The sequence below is a fragment of the Lucilia sericata genome, unplaced genomic scaffold, assembly GCF_015586225.1.
Source record: "Lucilia sericata isolate MDLA Ls3-8-SP2 unplaced genomic scaffold, ASM1558622v1 Contig000067F_arrow, whole genome shotgun sequence".
NCBI lineage: Eukaryota > Metazoa > Arthropoda > Insecta > Diptera > Calliphoridae > Lucilia > Lucilia sericata.
Genome location: NW_023994101.1, coordinates 772,501 through 794,949, shown reverse-complemented (window position 1 = coordinate 794,949; position 22,449 = coordinate 772,501). Strand labels below are relative to the sequence as shown.

Genomic DNA, 22,449 nt, shown 5'->3' with positions numbered 1-22,449 from the left:
ATATATGCACTCCCATTTTAAGCCAGTTATGTGCATTAAAAACATTTTCTAAAGAGGGCCTTTAAGGGGGTAGGGGTCAATTATGAACCGATTCTCATAAAATTCGGTAGAGGGATTTGTACTCATAAGAAACTTACGTATATCGAATTTCAGCGCTATACTCATATTTTCAAGCCAGTAATTGGCGTTAATGTAATTTTCTGAGTTGTACCTTATATGGGGGCTAGGGTCAATTATGGACCGATTCTCATAAAATTCTGTATATAGATTTGTACTCATAAGAAACTTACGTATATCGAATTTCATAAGCCAGTAATGGGCGTTAAAGTCATTTTTGGAAGGAGACCGTATATGAGGGGTATGGTAAGTTATGGACAGATCCTCATAAAATTTGGTAGAGAGAATCGGGATCATATAAAACTTATTTATTTCGAATTTCATTGCTGTACTCGCATTTTTAAAACAGTTATAAGTGTTAAAGCTGTTTTTCGAGGGGCCTCTTGTATGGCGGCTATGATATTGCCAATTTTCAATATCAAACAAACCTTCCCTATAATATTTACGGAAAATTTCAATTCTCTAGCTCTTTCCGTTCGGACTCTATCGTGCTTTAAACAGACAGACATACAGACAGACATACAGATAGACAGACAGACGGATGGACAGACATGTCTAGTCTTAGAATTTAATAATGACCCAGAATATATATACTTTTGTGGGTCTATGATCAATATTTCGATGTGTTGCAAACGGAATGACAAAATCAATATACACCCCAACTTTTTGGATAATAGGTATAAACATTTTAATGCAATTTTTAACCCTTTAAGCTATTATTGGAGTTATTTTAAGTGATTTTTTTAACAATACCATTCCTTAAATACTTAATTGAATTGTAATCAATCAATCTTAATTAAAACCTTTAACAGTCTGTAAATACCGATAAATTTATTTACAGTTTTTTACTGATTTAAATACTACCTGGCTGTGGGACTTTTCATGAATTTGTGTTATTTTGCTGAGACAGCTGAATTGCTTAAATAAAAGTTAAGAGCATTAAATGAAAATAAATAATGTTATTTTATAAATGTAGTGGACCCGGTAATAAGCAATAATTTAATTTACATTGATTTAAAATAGTGTAAAAGTAAAACATAAAATGCAGATTACTGCATTTAACTTAATAGTTAAAAATTTTTATAAATTGTCATGAAAAATACATTATCATCAGCAGCAACATGAATAACATGAAAAGCAAATTGTAAATACTAATGAATAGTTTTTGAATGCTTATGTTGTCAGAAATATTATACAATTACTTATACGAACACATACACACATCCTCTTTCTTTCAATGATGCTCTTTCACACAGACAATTATTCTATAGAAATGTAAATAATTTAATTAAATGTTTGTCATTTATTGCATTGATTTGCTCTTAGTTGTACTTATTTACTTAATAGATTATTTTATTGTCATTCACAAGAGATTTTTTGTAATTGAAGTGTTTAAGTTACTAAACATAAAAAGCAGATGAATTTTTTTTTTTTCATAAAGAAAATAAAAGAAGAATATTTTTATAAGGCACTGAGATTAGTTAAACTAGTGTAAAAATTTAAAACTTTTCATAAGAGCTCTTCTATCAACTCTTTTAAAACCCAAAAATATGAGTCAAATAAGATAAAAATATGTCCTTCCATCTTACTGATTATCAAAAAATTGGAGCCCTTAACTGAAATATATAAACAAAATGTTAATGTTTTGGTGTGGGTTGTTTCTACCGATTCAGCAAAATAAATTATTAACACTTTTATTCTATATAATACTCACCTCTCCCCCTGCCTTTAGCGGTAGAAATATGGAAACAGAAATTAATAAAATTTCGTTATTATTAACAAGGGTAGAACTATAAGGATATTTTTTCTTTTTTTTTTTTTTTTTTTGCCAAATAATATATATTTTGTTGCACTGCTTGCAATATTTACAAAACATTATTTGTTGTCGTAATGTTACAAAACTTTTGAAATTACATTTTTTTTCGGGTAGAGCAAGCACACATGTGTTACTTTAAGAACATTAAAAGTATTGTATATGTTTGTAATGCTGCCATTACCATAAAGTTTACTCTAGCTATAGTAATTGTGCAACTTATGCTATTTTCGTTTAGTTAATTTTTCGTAGACACCCTACATCGTAAAAAGGTGTTATAAAGACTAAAAACTATTTAAGTAACTCTATCAAGAGTAATAAAATAATGATCATGTTATTGTAATATATACTTTACTTACTAAAGGAACTAACTATTGTGAAAAAAAATCGTTTCTGTCAAATTAATTTAATTTAATTAATTTATTTGTCAGTTATGATATTTATATATTTTTATTTCAAATATCTCTCAATTTTGTTTTTATTAAAATAGAGTATTTCATAGAAAACATAATGTCCCACAACTAACTGTAAAAACATAAAAAACCGAATTAAACTTTTCATGTTTAATTCTTTCTTTGTTGTGTTTTTGGTTTTTTTATATAAATATTTACATTTACCAAAACCAAATTCATTTATACACTAGCATACCAGAAATATATACATACATACCTATACATATATGTATGTATGTGCAAATACCCAGTAGTTCGGTCTTAGATGTCCCGAAAAATAAACAATTGTCATACGAAGGAACAATCAACCCCCAATTTTATAATTGCTTAAGAAAGTTATTGATGTTTTATTGTAGGAATTTTGTTTACAAAATGAGCGTAATAAACCTAAAATAAACGATTAATATCTTAATGAATACGAGGGTAAGTGTCTACCCTTTACATTACTTAGAGATATAGAAGTAATGATTTAGACACCTCTCACTCTCTCTCTCTCTCTCTCTCTCTCTCTCAGTGGACTAAAGCAGCGATATGCAAAGAGTTCTCTTATGAACTTTTATGTATAAAGTACACATTCACATACTTACATGCTTATACAAGAATACAAACTAAACCGTATAGAGAGCTAATTTGTAAACTCCGTGGTAATTCTCTTTCTGAATAAATACGAGAGTTAGTGACTACCCTCTACATTACTTAGAGGCATAGAAGTAACGATTTGGCCAGCTCTCACTGTCTCTCTCGCTCTGTGGACAAAAGCAGCGATGTGCTAAGTGTTCTCTTATGAATTTTCACGTATAAATTACATATTTACATGCTTGTAAAAGAATATAAACTAAACCATATATAAAGCTAATTTATTGATAATTCTTCTCTATCTCACTGAATTACAAAAATTATTTTCTCACAAGATATAATTTCTAAAGGAAGTCCAGGAGTTTTACTCCTATTTAAAACTATTGGTTAAATTTACTATACATATGTGAATACATTTATTTCATTTACATTACATACATATATGTATGTATTTAGTTTTTTTACTTTTATTATAAACCATTACGCCAGAGCACTTAATTAATTAATTAAGCCATGATTTCTCGACACACAATACGTACGTACGTACAGTGGAATGTTATGCCGCAAACCCTTTGTCAGATAATGTAAAGAGAAATACAATAAAAAATTGTGTGTGTGTAGTATTTAATGTACAAACTAAATAAACCAACAAAAATTTACAATATTTTCTAGCAATTTCCATTTTAACATATTAAAACATAAAATTCATCAGTTTGTTTAGTATAATATATTGTTTGCTGGGATATGTTTAGTAGTAAAAGTACAGTAAACTCTAAATATATTAAACTAATGAAATTTTTCTTTTTTTATATATGGAAGTAATAGATTGTAATAGATTAATATCTATAGCAAATTGTTAAAACAACAAAAAATTCTATACGTTCAAACTAAAAGCATTAGTTAATTTTATGTTTGTTCCACTGTACTTAATTTTTAAATCAAAGTTTTGTGTATATTCAGCTGTTTGCTCATTATTAAATAAATTAATATAATAACATCTATATTATATTTTATTAAAGCAACAAAGTTTTAATATGGACGCAACATTTAATTAAGTTATTAAAAAACATTCGGTTATTTAATAGTATCAATTTTGATAATTCAAAATGATGTTTTGTCTACGGATAGACGGACATTTTGTTTCAAATCTCTCTCTACCTCTCTAACGTATTTTCAAATAGTTTCGATTATAGGACGGATGGACGGATATGTTGTTCAAAAATTTTGATTACATGAACTGATATTGCCAAACTGTTAAACAAATCCTATAAACAGATTATATTTGTTGAATATTTTAGACCTCCCCAGAAGTTTGGAGGGACACTTCCGAACTACCTATTTAACCTACCACTTTAGGTTACTATCTACCGACTGCCCAGGTGACTAGCTACGAGAAGTCAATCATCACTCCATAGATTAAGGCAGACAAAAGGCCTAATTTTGTTTTCTAAATGCCCACTCTCTCGCTTGAAAAGGGGACACTAAAGTAACGATTATCTTCACCCTCGTTTACAAAGAGTACATCCGTGACGAAATACGAATTAGAGCCAACCAGGTTTTTAGACGTTAGTGGAAATCACTGTCTTTTTCGGATACATTGACTCTTTGTAGAACTAGGCTCCAACACCCTCCGTTTGAGTTCTATTGTACTATTAACTGACAACTGAAGTATGGACATTGTCAGATCGTGTTAGAATCTAATAGGGGCTCGAAATATATATAAATTTATAGATCTATAACACCCAGCTATTTTGATGCTTTCGTTCATTTAGAAATTTACATCCTTAAAGGTTAAAGTTAATGCACTTAGATGCATTAAGTTTTTGATGGCATTTATGTATAAATGAGTATGTGCTTAAGCAATGAACATTTTAATTAGTTTATTATTTAAAACTATATTATTGTTATTTAGTTCATTGTTATTATTGTTGTATTTAATAGCCTTGAACTGTCTGTTTACACTTTTCACTCTTTACAACAATCATTAAAACTTGTATGTAATTGCTATTTCTGCTTCCTCAGTTCTCTTTTCATTCATACATTCAATTGTTCATTCACATAGATACATACATGCATATCTACATACATGTGCATGTAGTACTTATGTATTTGCCACTATAAAAGAAGAAAAGCAAAAAAACTATCTACAGCAAACAATAAAAAAACTATCAGTAAAATAAATTATCTGTTTCTTTTAAAACTTTGTTTTGGTTTTTCTGTATCCACGAGTTTTTTTTTTCTTTTGTATTTGAGTGTGTGTTGTGTATAAGTGTTTGTGTTTCACTTGTGTTAATACTTGTGTATTAAATGCATTTATACGCTCATCAGCTGGGATTGTCGAGTAAATAAATCACTTAATGCTTTTCAACAAATATCCATTGATGGTTGCAAATACAATTGAGCTTTTGTGGCATTTAAAACACTTTGTTTGACTGTCATAGGTTGTGTATGTGTTTTTGATTGTTTGTTTGATTTCTTTTTTGTAAAGCCATTTATGAATTTTAAATGTTAATTATAGTTTTATAAATTTATAATTTTTGTTAATGCCATACAGCAGACTTGACCCATAGTATACTTTAATATTTATACTGTATTCTTGTCTAGGATTGCTTTACAATGTTTATCGATTTCCATAATTACCCTTAATCCTTGTGTTTTCTGTGTTGTTGTCTTTCATCAACAAAATCAGTTAATTATTTCTTTTTATATACATGATGTTAAGTTTAATTGATAAACTTATTAAAAGATGAAAGCAGGCTTTATAAAACCAAACGATTAAATTGTAATGGAATTGATTAATTATTGAAAAATAAAGCTTTATACATACACTCACCCACCATTAGCCCATATACTTAAGGCTGGTAGTATATATATGCATTTTTTAAATAAAACTCAATTTTCTATGACTTTTGAATTAGATTTCTAGCAACACAAACACAAAGTCGGCATTTTAAAGTAAACTTAAAGTTTAGTCCTTCTGGTAATTTTTCGACATATTTCTAATATTATACTCTATTTAATCTTGTTTCTGATGTATTTTATGCTGAAATAATAACAAAATATTTATCTGTATACTTATGTTTATTTTATAATCCAAATAATCTCTGTATCTATTTATTTATATGTATGTTTATGTACATATGTATGTATTAATGTAGAACGTTAAAAGTATAGTTAGCCATATGTGGTTTATTATATTGCCACTGTACATTTCACCACACACAAACGTATGTTGCAGTTTCTCTCTACTTTTATGTTTATTGCTGCATTTGCCGCAAAAGGATCCTGTAGGAAAAATAAAGCATTTGGGAATAGTTCATTTAATATATATATTCAAACCAATATTTAAACATTAATTTCTATACATGAAACATTTTAATATTTTGCTTTGGAGAAATGTATATGATGTGTAAATAAAATTATGTTCACATTGAGTAAATATTTTATATGGGAACTTAGGTCCAGAATGATAAGATATTTACAATATTTTAGAGATTGATTTTTGTGACTATAATCTTTTTTGAATAAGTTTTTCATCTACATATCTTAAGCACCAGTATTATAATTCAGATGGACTTTCCAAAAGAAAAAAATATTATATGAGGACCCATCGTTTGAAGTATTGGTATATGAAATCGATCGTGAGGAAATTTTTCATTTCACGCCCATATTGTACTTGTCTATACCAAACAATCCTCCTCAACTATTCTCCGTTTGTTATGTCCTTTAGACTCTATCATGATTTCAATTGACACGGAAATTACGTTTAGAAACTTCTCATTTCATTAAAAACTCCATCAAAAAAAGGTCCAAATTTATTTACGTATTTAAATATTTTCCTCCGAAATTGAAGAAATATCTATCTAAACTATTTAAAGAATTTCATAGCACAGAGTTCTTGATCGATCTTGTCAAACAATTTTGAAAAATCGTGTCTACTAGCCGATATGACTAACATTAGACTGATCGGAAGACATCGATTTCAAAATTGGGCAATTTCCCCAATCGCTATTGAAAGAAATGATGAAATATTTTATCTTTCACAGTTACCCAAGAGTTTCTGTATGAATTTATTTAAATTGTCTAGTTGTTGTTTTATTATTTCTGCCGGTAATATTAACAATTATTATTGTTGTCATCAATATTGTAACTGTAAATGTATGTTAATATGTTTAACAACAACTATATATGAGTAATCGAATATTTTATAATAAAGTTAATAATTAATGTTGATGTTTGGTTTTGTTATTGTTATTGTTGTTTTTTGTTGATGTTTTACTATTATACAATAATGTAGTTATGTGTATTATTTAAAATTAAAACAAAATATAAACCAATACAATTCTAAATAAATTTTCAAAAGAACTATTCCAATATTAAAGATTAACTGTATTATTTATTAAGAACTGTAGTATAAATGAATTAACATAGATTTTCATAAATATTGTTATTCTGTTGCATTTTTTATATCAAATATAGAAAATATTTATTTACATACATATAGTGGTAAATCGGATTAAGCAGAGCTAATCAGCTTTGAATGTATATGAAACTGAAACAAAAGGAATTGTTTAAAATTCTCTAGTGAATGATTCATTATTTACTTTATATTAGCTTATTACTATTCTAAAGAGATTTAAATTTAATATTTAAATTGGTAATTAATACATAATAATATGCATTTATACACACAAAATAATATTTATTTATGAAAACTGAAACAATATTTTTCTTTTATTAAAATATTAAACATAATTGATGAGTTTTATGAGTAGCGTTCATTAATTAATTTTCTTTGGTATTATTTGATATTTTCTTTAAATTTGTTTAAGATAATTAAGTTATTAAATTTAATATTTCACAGTTGCCGTTATACTGTTTTCAATTCAACAAATTTGAGAAGATTTGTGTGATCTTTAGAATCTTTCAATGTCTTAAAGATAAATAATGGTAACGGTTATATACTTTAAATAAATACAAAATATAGAAAATTAATCCCTTCATTAGAATTCCGTTCAGTTTAGAAAATCTTGTTTAGAGGATTATCTCCATTTATTTATTATAAATAGCTGTTTTATTTGTCTATTAATTTTATATTGAATTTCATAAAGTTAATATTTGATTGAAAGAAGTTGGTGTATCGATTTCAAAAAATTGTTTTAAAATAGAAAATAATATAGAATAAAGACAGAAAGAAAGACAGGCAGACAGACATATAGATAGATAGATAGATAGATAGATAGATAGATAGATAGATAGATAGATAGATAGATAGATAGATAGATAGACAGACAGACAGACAGACAGACAGACAGACAGACAGACAGACAGACAGACAGACAGACAGACAGACAGACAGACAGACAGACAGACAGATAGATAAACAGACGGATAGATGGGCATATGGACATCGCTAAATCGAAATTACAAACGTAACTTATACATGTAAACCCTACTCACGAGGTGAAGGATATAACAACACAGCCACTAAACATTCATGAAAAGCTCTGCTAAAAGGAGCAAATTGTCACTTTAAAAACTGCAGAGCTGTTTAACAACTTATAGATGCTTGGATGAATGAATTGCATTATATCTTTTGAAAAAGTTCTTCTTTTCTTTTTCTTTCATCCATCTTTTAACATTAGTGTTGTCTCTATTATAAAAACATTGTCTTACGCTAGACTTAAGAAGCAAAATATAAAAAAATTTCTTGCTCTCATATTAAAAAAATAATAATATGAGAGAAAAAGCTTCATTATTTATGCAACCAAGTTAAACAGCAAAAAAACTATTTTATCTTATAAGAACAAATAGAAGAAAACAAATGAATTATAAAAGGATTATCAAAGAGTGCGGAGTTGTAAAGAAATCTTTAAAAAAAATTAACTAAACCTTTGTATTATTATAAGAATTATATAAAGAGTTGATGCTGGTGTTGCAAAATTTAACCAGGAAATATAATTCAAGACTTTAAACTTCTGGAAGATTATTTTTTGGTTTTTATTTAAAATTAAGGAAAACAATTTCACAAAAAATTCATAATGAAATTTTAGTAAAAAAAATTTAAATTGCAAAAATACTTTAAGAAATTCTCATATATTAGACAACTGTGTATACAAAAGGATATATTAAAATGTAGTTGAAAAACAAAGGACACCGCAGAATATTATGAAAATAAACACTAATTTACAAAGAAATAAGGAAACAATGCTTTAGAATTTGTAATACAATGTTATTTTTCCTTTGAAACGTTCTAAAAGTGTACCCAGCAGTTCGGTCGGACAGTCTCGAAGTACCTATTTAAACTACCCTTAGAACTGCCCAGGTACTTGTCCTACGAAGAAGTCAATCGTCACCCCATAGATTACGAAGAGACAGACAAAAAGCATAAGTTTGCTTTTTAAGTGTCCACTGTCTCGCTTACAAAGGTAACACTAAAGTGAAGATTATATTCACCCTCATATACAAAAGTGCATCCGTGACGAAAGTCAAATTAGAGCCAACTAGGTGGTTAAACGATAGTGGAGTCAATGCTTCTTTTTTGGATGCATTGACTCTTTATCGAACTGTTGGGTAACAGAAAAATGCAAAATACTAAGATGATGACGCAGCAAGGTCATCAAATTAAAAAATAATAAACAATGTGTTGAGCGCAGACAAACGTACAACACACTTCATTTTAACTAAATAAATTATAATAATAAATTTTAAAATAAATAAATTTCAACCAAAATAAACGTATAAGTAGAAAAACAAAGGGAGAATGAAATAAATAATTTAGTGGTTGTAAAAGTACTTAAATTAAATAAGAAAGTTGGTTGCTTATGTTTATAGGAGTGTAAATCAGTGGTCGGCACTCAAAGCCTTATAATTCGAAAGCAATCAAACATTTACAGATACACAACACGAAATTCCTGAAGCAAATAAAGGCGTTTGCCTTAAATTTTAAAATTAACTTGTGTGGCTTTTTCTCCACCTGCCATCCCTTGTTGAAAATGTTAATGGCAATAGAAAATAATAAATTTGCTCTACAAAACAACGGCCACATTTTGTTGGCTGTATAAAGGTATTTAAAATAAATTACAAAATGAATTCCAACCAAGACTTTATTATTTAACATAAGTACTTTTAAACAAAATTTCCTAGAAAGAACTCTAACCTTTAAATGTTTTAAATTGGGATTTTCAAGGAAAAATACTCTGTGACATTTAGAGTTTTTTTGCGTGCAATGTGTTTTTGTGTTTATTTCTACTTCTGAAAAAAATCTAAAAATATAAATTTTTAATATTGTTATTTTTAAAAACACAATTTATCTTGAATTATTTATATAAAATATTATTTTTCTATTATTCTATGAAAATAGCATTTAAATTATTTAGAAAAATATTAGAAAATTATTGTTTGTTTAATGCTTAAATATACTTATTAAAAAAATTCGAATAATTCATTTCATTATAATTGAAATATTTACAGGGTATTATTCATAAACTTTTATCAAAGGTTTATAAATCAAATTTTCATGCAAAATTTTTTCTATAAACTTTTGATAAATATTTTTGAATCTATAGTAAATCCATTTAACAGAAATTTTAATAATTCTTGAAAACATTTAATGTAAAGTAAAAAGTGTTAATATTCAGAAGCCTAAAATTTCTGAAAATTAAACACACAGGAACATCTATTACCAAACAACCCATTACACAAAACTTTCATCTAGTACATTCAAACATCAATATCAAGTTATTTCCAACATAATATTGTCCTCATATGTACTTCTTAATAGGGCCTTAGTCAACACCAAATATTAATTAAGGTTTCAACCACAAGCACCACGAGCAACCCGAAGGGACCACTACACTAACCAGGACAAGACGGAGTTCAAGAGGAGAACTGGTTCTCGTGGTAGGATTAGGTTCTCTGACGAGAGCACGATTCAAATGACATCCCCACTTTAAAGATCAGAGCCAACTAGAGGCACTGGTAGAACTTCTATATATCCGGATTGCAATACCTGTAATGGTGGTCGATTTACCAAGGCAACATGTTCGGAAAGGAACATTAGTTCGATAAAAAGCATTACGAAGACCACTTACAAAATTTCATCAAAAAGCTATTTTTCTGATCAGACCCCGAGTCAAATGACTTCCTCCGTTTAAAAGAGACCAAAGGTTATATATCTGAATTGCAATACCTACATTGGTGGACGATTTACGAAGGCAACATGTTCCGAAAGAGACATTAGATCGATAGATAGCATCCCTAAGACCACTCACAAAATTGTATAAGAATCTCAGTGTTTTGATAGTAACCCGAATCAAATGACTTCCCCCGTTTAAAGATTCGAACAGGATTGATGCACCGGTAGAACCTCTTTACATTCTGATTACTAGAACGCAATGGTAAAGATGATTTACTAAGACAACATGTTCCGAAAGCCAATTAAAAATTTTGACCCAAAAAGTCAGCAACCTTTAAAAATTCATACAATTGCTTTTCTCTCTGTATTAAATTATAAATATCTTCCTAAATTTCTCCAGAGATTCTGAAATTATTATGAAAATTACATACAAATTGCTAAGTAGGCCTCTCTATACCCAATCACTTGATAATGAATCAGCGAGGACGTTAAACTACCGTCCTTCATACTTCAATTCCTTATAGAGACTATTTTAAGTTTGTGAGTAATATATTGCTGAAAGATATGAGTCCATTAAGTGTCTAGAAATGAACGGAAATTGCTAAGTAGGCCTCTCTATACCCAATCACTTGATAATGAATCTGCGAGGACGTTAAACTACCGTCCTTCATATCTCAATTCCTTATTGGGACTATTTAAAGTCTTTGAGTTATATATTGCTGAAAGATGTGAGTCCGTTAAATATCTAGAAATGCACGGACATTGCTAAGTAGGCTTCACTATATCCAATCACTTGATAATGCCAATTTTGATGATTTTTATTGAAGCATGATTCAGATCCTTAGGAAATCTGGGAACTTCATAAAGTTGATTATAACAAATATTGGCTAGAGTCGAAACAACGAAATATATTTTGACAACTGAATATTAAGATTGATAACAAGGAGACAATACAGAGAAAGTTTTGCCTTTTTAAATAAAAAAAAGATAAATTTTTGCCTTTTTAAATTATTACTTTCTCTTAATACATTTCTATATTTTAATATAATAAAATAACCTTCTAAAGATAAAATCATCTTTTTATGGATTTTAAAGTGCAGTTTTTGGAATATCACCGTATTTAGCTTACAATAAAAAAATTTGTCAAATAATATTTTAATAACTATGAGAAAGTTGAATATTAATCCATCTAGCAATAAAATCTGATGCGTCATCACCTCTATATTTTATCATAACAAGATTACAAAAACCCTTTATGTAAAAATAAAAAGCCTTTTCTTTTCTCATACCTCAATGGCAAAATTTTATTACTTTTTAATCTGTTTTAACCGGCAATATTTAGAGAGCTTGTTTTAAAAGAAATTTTTTTATTTATTTCTCAATAGGTATTTTATAGTTTTCAATATGAACTTTTATGTTCTTCTTTCACTATCTAGTATCTATTACTATTTATGTAAATGTTGAAAAAAATGCAGCAAAGGAAACTTCTTTTTATCCACTAGTTATATTAACTTTTGGGCGCCACTTGCGGCATTTTCATGATGATGACACATGCCATATTAACTCTTATGCCCTTAAGAAAATCCCCCGAAAAGTAAAAAAAGAAAGAAAACCAAAAGAGATTACATACTTTAATTTTATGACTTTAAGCATCAAATATACTACATGAGATAGTACATTATTGACTTAAACACATTTAAATTTGTCTAAGTGAGTGAGTGACTGGTGGTAATTTGAGATAATTTTTTTATTTTTTATTTGGATTTTTATTATAGATTGTGATGATTTTTATTGTATTTTACTCTAATTTAAAAGCAATTTAAAACATGCGTACATTGGGGAGTTATAGTACAGTACAGTGCGTGTGTGTGTGTGCGTCTTGTTTTTATCAAATCTTTAAAACCTTTAAAATAGACACACGTTGTGTACACAGCAATTCTTAAATAACAAATTTATTTATTTATTAATGTCTATTGGGGATATACATACAGCTAACACACCGCTTAAGCAACATACAAATATTCTTAACAAAAAGGGGCAGACAGACAGACAAGCACATAAACAATCACTAAAACACACTAGCGACCGCTAATGTGACATAATCATATATTATTTTTTAACAACTCCCTGAAGTAGGAAAATGTTTAAAGAAAAATTCAAAATTTATTAAAGAACATTTTTCTTTACATCAGATATGTGGGTCAATATTGTCATCAGCAGTTTCAACATCTTCTGCTATTGCTGATGCTTTAGATACTTCATTTGAATTTATTTGTAATAAAACATTGATATATTTTCCAACTCAATACCTTTTGGATATTCGAAGAGGCAATTATGCTCATGCAAGCGGATATGATATGCAAATTAACTAAAATCCATTCTTGTCTTCCTTTATATATTTAACGTGAGTTATTGTTGTTTAAATACTTTTGTAGAATGAGTGAAATACTTATTTTGAAAATAGTTATGTTAAGAAATATAGCAGAGTTTTCAAATACTAATACTGAACGTAAGAAAACATAAAATTATAGTCGGTTAAATTTATATAAGAGCAGTTATAATCCGATCTAAAACCCATACTTATAAGAAAATTCGTATAGTCTGACTGTAGTATAAACTGAAGTTAAAGTAGGTTATGACTATAGTATATATTATATTCTGAGCAAAGACGATAGTCGATAGCAGCGACTGTGGTCTGGTTATATTTTGACTATAATATCACTATAGTATCGATTATCTACTATTAGTATAGTAGCGACTATATTATTTCTATAGTCTTACTATAGCATCAATTATAGTATGAATAAATTATCACGTATAGTCTGATTATAGTATCGAGCATAGTGCGACTATAGCACCGACTGTTGTCAGATTATCTATTGGATCATCTATAGTATGGATATAGTATCGACTATATTCTGGCTATAGTATGCTATAGTATCGTCTATAGTATCATTATAATATTGACTATAGTCTGACTATTATCTGATTATGGTTTGGATTATACTCGCATAATATTATCGAATATAGTTTTACCATAGTATCGACTATAAGATCGCTTATAGTGTGGACAATAGCATCAACTATAATCTAAATATATTTTCAACTATAGTCTAACTATAGACCATAGTATCGACCATATTCTGACTATAGTATCGACTTTGGTCTGACTACAGTATCGCCTATAGTCTGACCGTAGTATTGACTATAGTCTGACTATAGTATCGACTATAGTCTGACTTTAGCATTAACTATAGTCTGACTTTAGTATCGACTATAGTTTGACTACAGTATCGACTATAGTTTGACTACAGTATCGACTATAGTCTGACTACAGTATCGACTATAGTATCGACTATAGTCTGACTTTAGCATTAACTATAGTCTGACTACAGTAACGACTATAGTCTAACCTCGTTATCAACTGTAGTCTGAGTATAGTATCGACTATAGTATGACTGCAGTATCGACTATTCTCTGACTGTAGTATCGTCTAAAGCCTGTCTATAGTATCGTATATAGTCCGACTATAGAATCGACTTAAATCTGTTTATAGTAACGACTATACTATGACTATAATATTTTGATACAAATGTCGCTCAGATATTGTCTCAGTGTGGCTGGGATCGTTCTGAAACAAAGATCCAATTGTTATAGGAACAATAAGCAATATAAGCAAAAATTCTTGGAAATTTTCCGAAACTTTAGAAATATGAATTATCGAAAGTTATTCTGTTGTAAGATTTCTTCAGAACTCTCACTTTGTTTCTTATACTTATTGTCTTTATATTAGAATTCATACTTACATATGTATGTATGTTTGTATATGTTTTTTTCTAATTAGAAAAATGGCATCAAAAGACATTTGGGAATTCCAATAAAAAAAAAAAAAAAAAACAAAAATATGAAAAACTATGTATTTAATAATAGAGAATAAATAAAAAGAAAAACACAACACACAAGAAACAACAATGTGAACTCTAGAATTATTCTCAATGGAATAGACTTCAGTTTTTGTCTACCAAAATAAATGAATGAAATGTGAAATGTATTGTGACAGATTGTTTATTTGTCTGATTTGTTTTTCGTTTTTTTTTATTAATACACAAATTCCTTTTGATTCATAATTTCTGTTATACGTAGGTGGAGTCATAAATAGTTTCATATTGACAACAAGAGGGAGATACTTAGTGTGAAATAACATACAAATTATGGGTTAGAGTACAGAGTGAAAACTAAACAGACACGCAAACATTTAGACATATGAGGTCAACTAGATACAATTATAACAAATCAGACCTATCACTTAAAATGTAAATTTACATGTTAAATGTCAAATTTGTAATTAATAAATTAGAAAACATTTTATGTATAAAAAATTGGATTTAGGTTTTTCTTTTGTATTTGAAATGATGTTAACTAACTTTACTTTTCTTTGCAATTAACCCACTTTATTAAACAAGTAAAAACCATCATAATATTTATACATGTAACAGGATGAATTTATGAATAAATAAATGTTTTATTTACAAAGATGAACTATCCTGACTTAATATACTTAAAGCATTACATATATGTATTTGTGTATTATACATATATCTTATATGTGTATATTGGTATAACTACACATTCCACAGGATATTTTTCTTTTGTATCCATTTGTTATTTATGGTTATGATTTAGCACAGGACAAGTCAAAAGATGAGTGAAGTAAATATTTGTTAGATGTGAAAAGTTCAGAAATTACTTATTTTCGTCTTAAAGAATTTTTCAGCAATTAAAGCCGTTTTATTTAAAGGTTTTGAACTAAAATTAATTAAATTTGTTTTAGATTTGTAATGACTTTAGGATAACATTTGTTATTAAATTCATGTTGCAAACTCCTTTTCAATTCAAGAAAATTTAAATGTCTGTTTAGTTTTGGGAAACTACTAAAAGTGATATTTGATATTAAAATTACTTGTGTTTCTTGTTGTTTATTTTATGAATTCACAAATGCTTTTTATATAAATATTTTTTCATTTAAAAAAGTTTTTATTTAGTTTGTTACTTAATATAAATTTTCCTAAATATAAAAGTTTGTTTTACAATTATTACTTAAATATTTATAACTATTAAAAAGTTTTTTTTTAATTTTACAAAAATTTTAAACAGATTAAAAAGTTTACTGTGAAAGATTTTATGACAATTTTTATTAAAAAGTAATATTTTTTTGGAAAAGAATCCCCTGGTCTATAAAACTTTGAAAGAGAAACTCAATTTTTAAGCCAAAATTAAATTAGCCACAAAGTTTATCTTAGAAACAACATAAACTTTATAAGCCATATAACACTTAGATAAAAATACCAAAATCCTTAAAAAAAATCAATAATATATTTACAAAACGTAATATGTTTGTTAGACAGCAGTTAAATAAGCAGTGACATATATTACATACCAGACTAATTTAATAGTCTCAGTGACTTTATATACACATAGAATTTTTTTTTTTTTTTTTTGCAGCTATCAATTTTATTAGAATTTTATTAGAGTCATTCTTTCTACAGTAGACTAAAAGTTAGAAAACTCAAATCATGTTCTACCAAACACTAACACCACCTAATCTCGCCCATTTAGCCCAATACTTTTAGCTCCCTGAAGCTTAAACCGTAACAACAGCAGAAGCACATAAAAGTGTTTATTTAATACGTGACACGTGATTATTGTCGCTTTAACTTTCAACACTAATTGCTTTCATTAGCAATATTTAATCGCAAACCTACAGACATACAAACATACGTACATAGTATGTCTAAACTTTATATGGTTTAGTTGTTTATATATATGTATTATATAAATGTAAAAGTTTTATGATTAAATCAGTAATGATTTGTAACACATAAAACAAAATAAAGTTTTACATGCCACACAAAGACAATAAAATCCTACTTTAACTTATTCGTAATACTACTACAATTTTTCATACATGTTACACAAAGTTTACACTTCTGTGTAAATAGTACATACTAGTATTTAGTATTTAGTAGAAAAAGTAAATTTTTTTTGATAGAAAAGGTATTTTTTGTCTACCATTAACTTTTCTTAAGAATTTTCTTTTAGATGAGATTACATATTTGTAAAAGTTTAAGGTTGCTACTTTTGCTGCCAGGCGTGCAGGAAAAGGATACGAAATACAAACATAATTCCGAAAAAAACATGCTTTAGCGAAAAACAGGACTAGGACTACATTTCACAGGATAATTTGGAAACATACATATATGGGCATTTTCATATCAAGTGACCCAACTCAAAAAATCGATTTTTAGCGCTATCGGTCAAGAACTGCCGGTCTTAGAGGAGGTTAAAGTTGGACATTTTGGTCATATGGGGTTTTATTGAAATGACTGTAACTTTTTACCTATTGGTCTTGGCAAAAAATTGTGCAAAGGAGTTCATTGATTTTTAAAGTTATTTTTTCTTGACACGAAATGACCCATATATATTAGTAAGTTAGTAAGGCAGTAAGTTAGTAGGTTAGTAAGTTAGTAAGTTAGTAAATTAGTAAATTAGTAAGTTAGTAAGTTAATAAGTTAGTAAGTTACTAAGTTAGTAAGTTACTAAGTTAGTAAGTTGGTTCAAAGTTAGTTAGTTCAAGTTAAAAAAAATATGTACAATAATATCGAATCAACTCTACATTGTCTCCTTGTAAAGCTGCTGCAGTGTATTTCTAAGTTTTTGAGAAAAATCTAAAGAATTAAATTAAACATACAAATGTATGTAAACACCTTGTTCCTAGTATAATTCTTTAAAGAAATTATGTATCCAACAAATTTTTATGTATTTGTTCAAATATTCTTTCCTAGTATTTCTATAAAATTACATGCTTGTAAAGTAAATGTATATTTTACAGCTAAAATGCTACAAGCTGTAAATATCCTGCATGTAAAACTGTATATGTATATAAATACATACATTTAACAACATAAAATGTTTGCATAAAGGAAATATTTTATTACTTGTAAAAATAACTTTTAACTATATTATTAGGTGTAGTAAATAAATTAGGTGTAGCATTTCTGCAATAAAAAATAAGACGAAGTCTTGTAAGGCAGATAAACTGCCTCATAATTATTGTTGTAAAATAATAAATTAAATTTATTGCTAGATACTTTATAAATTATTTGTATGGTATGATTTTGCCGCCTTAGTCATTTAATTACACCTAACAGTTTCATTATTTTGTATATTCCTAACATTCCCTTTAATTTTGTTTTTAGCTTTCCAGAGATTTTCACAATCTCTGGGAATTTTGTTAGATTTAAGGAAACGTTTTTTCCAAAAACAAACTTCTTATATTTAGTTTTATAACTAAGCAACTAAATTAATTATTTTAAAACTCTTGCTTATATTACAATATTTGTTTTGCATTTCTTTCTCTTTTTAGTTTAAGACATGTTACGTGGCAAATGCAAAATTCAATCATGGTTACTAAGAAAAGAAAAAGCAGATCATCAACAACAACACCAACAGCCTCATCATTATCGCCATCAATATGCACAATTGCGGCAAGGAAAGCAAGTCCAACGTTTACAAATGTCACGCTGTGGACGATAGTTTTAATGGTAAGTTGATTAATTAAAAATTTTAAAGCTATTTAAGACCTAACTCTTACTTTTGTCGTGCATGTATGTATGTAGATCAGTCAAACTATTATAGTGATATATTCTAGTTTGATTAATCTGAGTCCTTATTTGAAATTGTTTACCATCAAGTAGGCAACCATCTTTATAGAGACCTTTTGATGTTGAAGAACAAGGGAGCAACCGTTTAAACAAAGATCAGGCACTGGGTTTAACATCTGGCTTGCAGAAGAGATAAGTTTCCTGTTGTAGAGTTTCTTGGCTAAACATTATTTTAAGAAATTAAAATACTTTCATTTAGTTCCACTTAAACTAGATTTAATGTTAAAATTTCCCTTTAAAATTACTACCATTATATTAATATACAATAATTTTAGTTTCCATTAAAGATATAGATTTAAAATAATTAAAGTTTTTCTCTTAATAGCACATACTAAGTATTTCATGTCCGTAGAAAAGTTTTTAATCGTCTAAATGCTTAAATGTATTTTGTTTCTTTATAGGAACAAAAAAAAAGAAAGTTAATAGCTAAATCCGTTTAGATTTTTATCAAAAGGAAATTATTAAATATCCTTGATATTTCTATTTTATTTCTTCTACATTTTAACTCACGAAGATTACAACAGGCTTATAGTGTGTGTGAGTTACGTTGTAACCGGAAACTCTTCAATTAAGTTACTAAATACTCATTAGTTTATTGTTCAGTTCTAATTTTATTTTTGTGTGTAAAATATACATTTAATCATTTACACGTACATGCATACATACATACACACATTCACTCATCTACGCAATACTTTATCCTTTACTGTTTTATAAAAACAACATAAAACATAAAACCAATTGTTATGGGGGGGGGGGGGGAGTTAGACACCATGTTCTTACTCTTCTTAACCTAGGAAGAGTATGAGCCTTTTATACACTTTAGTTACTAAACGATAATAAAGAAATTTAGTAGCAAACCGCTCCTCATCCTCCCCTTAGCAAATCCATTTAACATTTTATGCATTGTTTGGTTGGTGGTCGTTTGGTTTGTGATGCCTTCTTGTTGATTGTGTAAAAGTTATGTTGGTTATAAATTTGCCTGGTTTGATTCGTATGGATATACATATATTTAGAACGGAAGTCATAATATATATTTTCTTATATCTTAAGATATAATATATGGATATTATAGTAAAAGCTTCCTTTGGCATAATACAAGCCATTTACTTTGGTACTATTTGGTAATTTAACTTTGCATCTGTTTAATATTTTATTCTGCAGTTACGTGCAGATAGTATATACTTAGTAGGTTTTATTTATATTTGTTCCTTTTGCAATTTATTACTTTGAAATCTACCTCTAAATTTAATATTACTGCAATTAAATATAAATTAACCCAAATGTTAAACATTAACTTGAATACGAATGTAAAGTGATTTTTGTATTTAATGAAAATTTAGCAAAAGTATTGTGGTCCCTGGTATTTAGAAATGACATGTTTAAGTAGAACAGTCAATTGTCCTTGATCTTTTATTCAATTTTAGACAAATTTTTTAAAAAATAAGTTGAGATATCAAACTTATCTGAGGCAGCTTAGAAATACTTTATATCTTCTGGTCGCGACTGAGTCTTTAGTGAATCAATGCTGAGAGTTAGAAATAGTAAGAGGAAACGCCAGAGTTACAATAGATCAGAGATAGGCTAAGAGCTCACTTGCATTCTTGTTTTCTCATTTATGTAAGCGCACACATGTTCAAACAACAATTAAACTTTTCACAAAACTCATTGGTCACTCTATGTTATCTGACTGGTTTTGTTGGTTTTTATACATGTGTGAGCATAAAAGAAAAAGTACAAGAGAGCTCGTTTCAGAGAGTTCATTGCGCATGTACTTATGTAATAGATTCTAAAACAGAGATAGGCAAAGTCTTCTTTTAGGAGCTTTCTTACCTTCATACGAATAAATGCTCTCACTTATGAGTCTCAATTGTCATCTTCTGTTGTAGCCTGTTCTAAAATTTGCTTAGTAGTGAAAGTGTTTTGTTTTATGTTTACAATTTTTTAATTCCTGGAATAAAAAGTTTAAAATTTAAGAAATCAAAAATTCTAAAAATATTCTTCAAATACAGGACATTGTAAACAATAACGTTACTTTCGTAGCAACCAGTATGTTGTTATATTTTCATTTGGCCAAAAAATGTTGTTTTAATTCGTTATTACAGTCCTGGTCATATTGTTTGTAGTTGGACAATTATATACACTAAAGGTGTATAACACTCCACATACAAGAACATACTAATATCCCAGCAAACATTTAAATCTTAAATTAAAGACAAAACTTTGAGAAATTTACAGGATATATATCTTCCAAACTTTACGAAATGTTGCCTGGATTAAGTAGAAGTTTAACATTTCAATGAGTATCTGATATTTAATGTTTGCTGGGTATTATTTTAGTACATTTGCATTTGTACATGTGAACGCTTTTGTTGTACATTATTTCCGCACTAATTCGTATAGACCCAAATGTGACATGATTGGCAGTTTGAACGCAATTTTTATTTCGTTTAAAATTTTTGGATAAAAAATTTATTTTGTTTTTCATTTGAGAGAGGCAGTTTTAAAGTTGTTCAAATTGTACATTTGAAATTTTTATTTGGTGATTGTTGTTGTTGTTATACAACATGTCTAACTATAGTTGGCAGTTGAGTTTTATTTAATTTTCACTTTTTATGCAAAAAAATCCTCTACAAATTGACACAATGGCTTTTGTTTTGTAAAAAGATAAAAGTAGATAGATATGTTTTAAAAATATTGATGATGAAGGGATGACATCATATAATTAACATATTTGTTCAAATACTAGAGAAGGATAGTAAAAATGTTTAGTATTACGTAGCAATCTATTGGTATCTAATATCTAATGTTCACAAAATTTTGTTAGTTAGTGGATATCAACTTTTCATTATTGATATTATATACATATTTTGTGTTAAAAATAATTGATTTAACATTTTGACAATTGAGAACATAAATGCAAGAAAATAAATTTTTATTACATTTCTACATACATAATTGTTTTAAAAAATGTTAAACAGAATAATAAAAAAAAATTGTTTTTATTTTTTTTTTTTTTTTTTCTTTTGAATTCAATATAAAACTGAATAACTAGAATTTAGAACATGGTTATATTAAATGTAGAAAAAAATTCTAAATTATTTCTATGAAATAATTTATTTATTGTCAATTAAATGTTATATTTTTCAATTTGTTAAGAAAATGTTTATTCTTATTATTATGTCTAAAAACCTTTACCATTTTGCATTTAACAATTTTTAATTTAAAAATTTCCTCTAAGCCCAGCAGACTATTTACTCTAATCTTTCAGTTTTTTCTTCTACTTTGTATTAAATAGTATTTTTAAATTGAAAATATGATACCCCATTGAGTATTAGTTGTAAATGCTTTAAAAAAAGAAAATGACTTGTTATTTAATTTTTTTTTTTTTTTTTGCCTTTCTGTAATACGATGCTACCACATCAATGGCAGACATCACACGGTAACTAATCTTCAACGCCATTTAATGGACATAAGTGTCCATAACGTAAGCTGTGCTTAACAGCTCTAGAACATACCACCATCTCTCACTACGAAAATGCTAGACAAGTCTATGTGCATACATAGTTTTAGTTTATAGTTTATAGTTTATTTAGTTTTTATTTTCGTATATTTGTTTGTGAAGTGAACATA

The 22,449-nt window shown here is 27.7% G+C and overlaps 1 protein-coding gene across 2 annotated transcripts in view; it reads left to right on the top strand.

The window, feature by feature from the left end:
• The window catches only part of LOC119616323 (protein madd-4), a 123,605-nt gene that overhangs the window by 29,260 nt on the left and 71,896 nt on the right, over positions 1-22,449 (top strand). For both annotated transcript variants that reach the window (XM_037972679.1, XM_037972680.1), the window contains exon 2: positions 18,519-18,696. In XM_037972679.1, the coding sequence (XP_037828607.1) occupies positions 18,519-18,696 (178 nt within the window). The remainder of the gene's footprint in view (positions 1-18,518; positions 18,697-22,449) is intronic.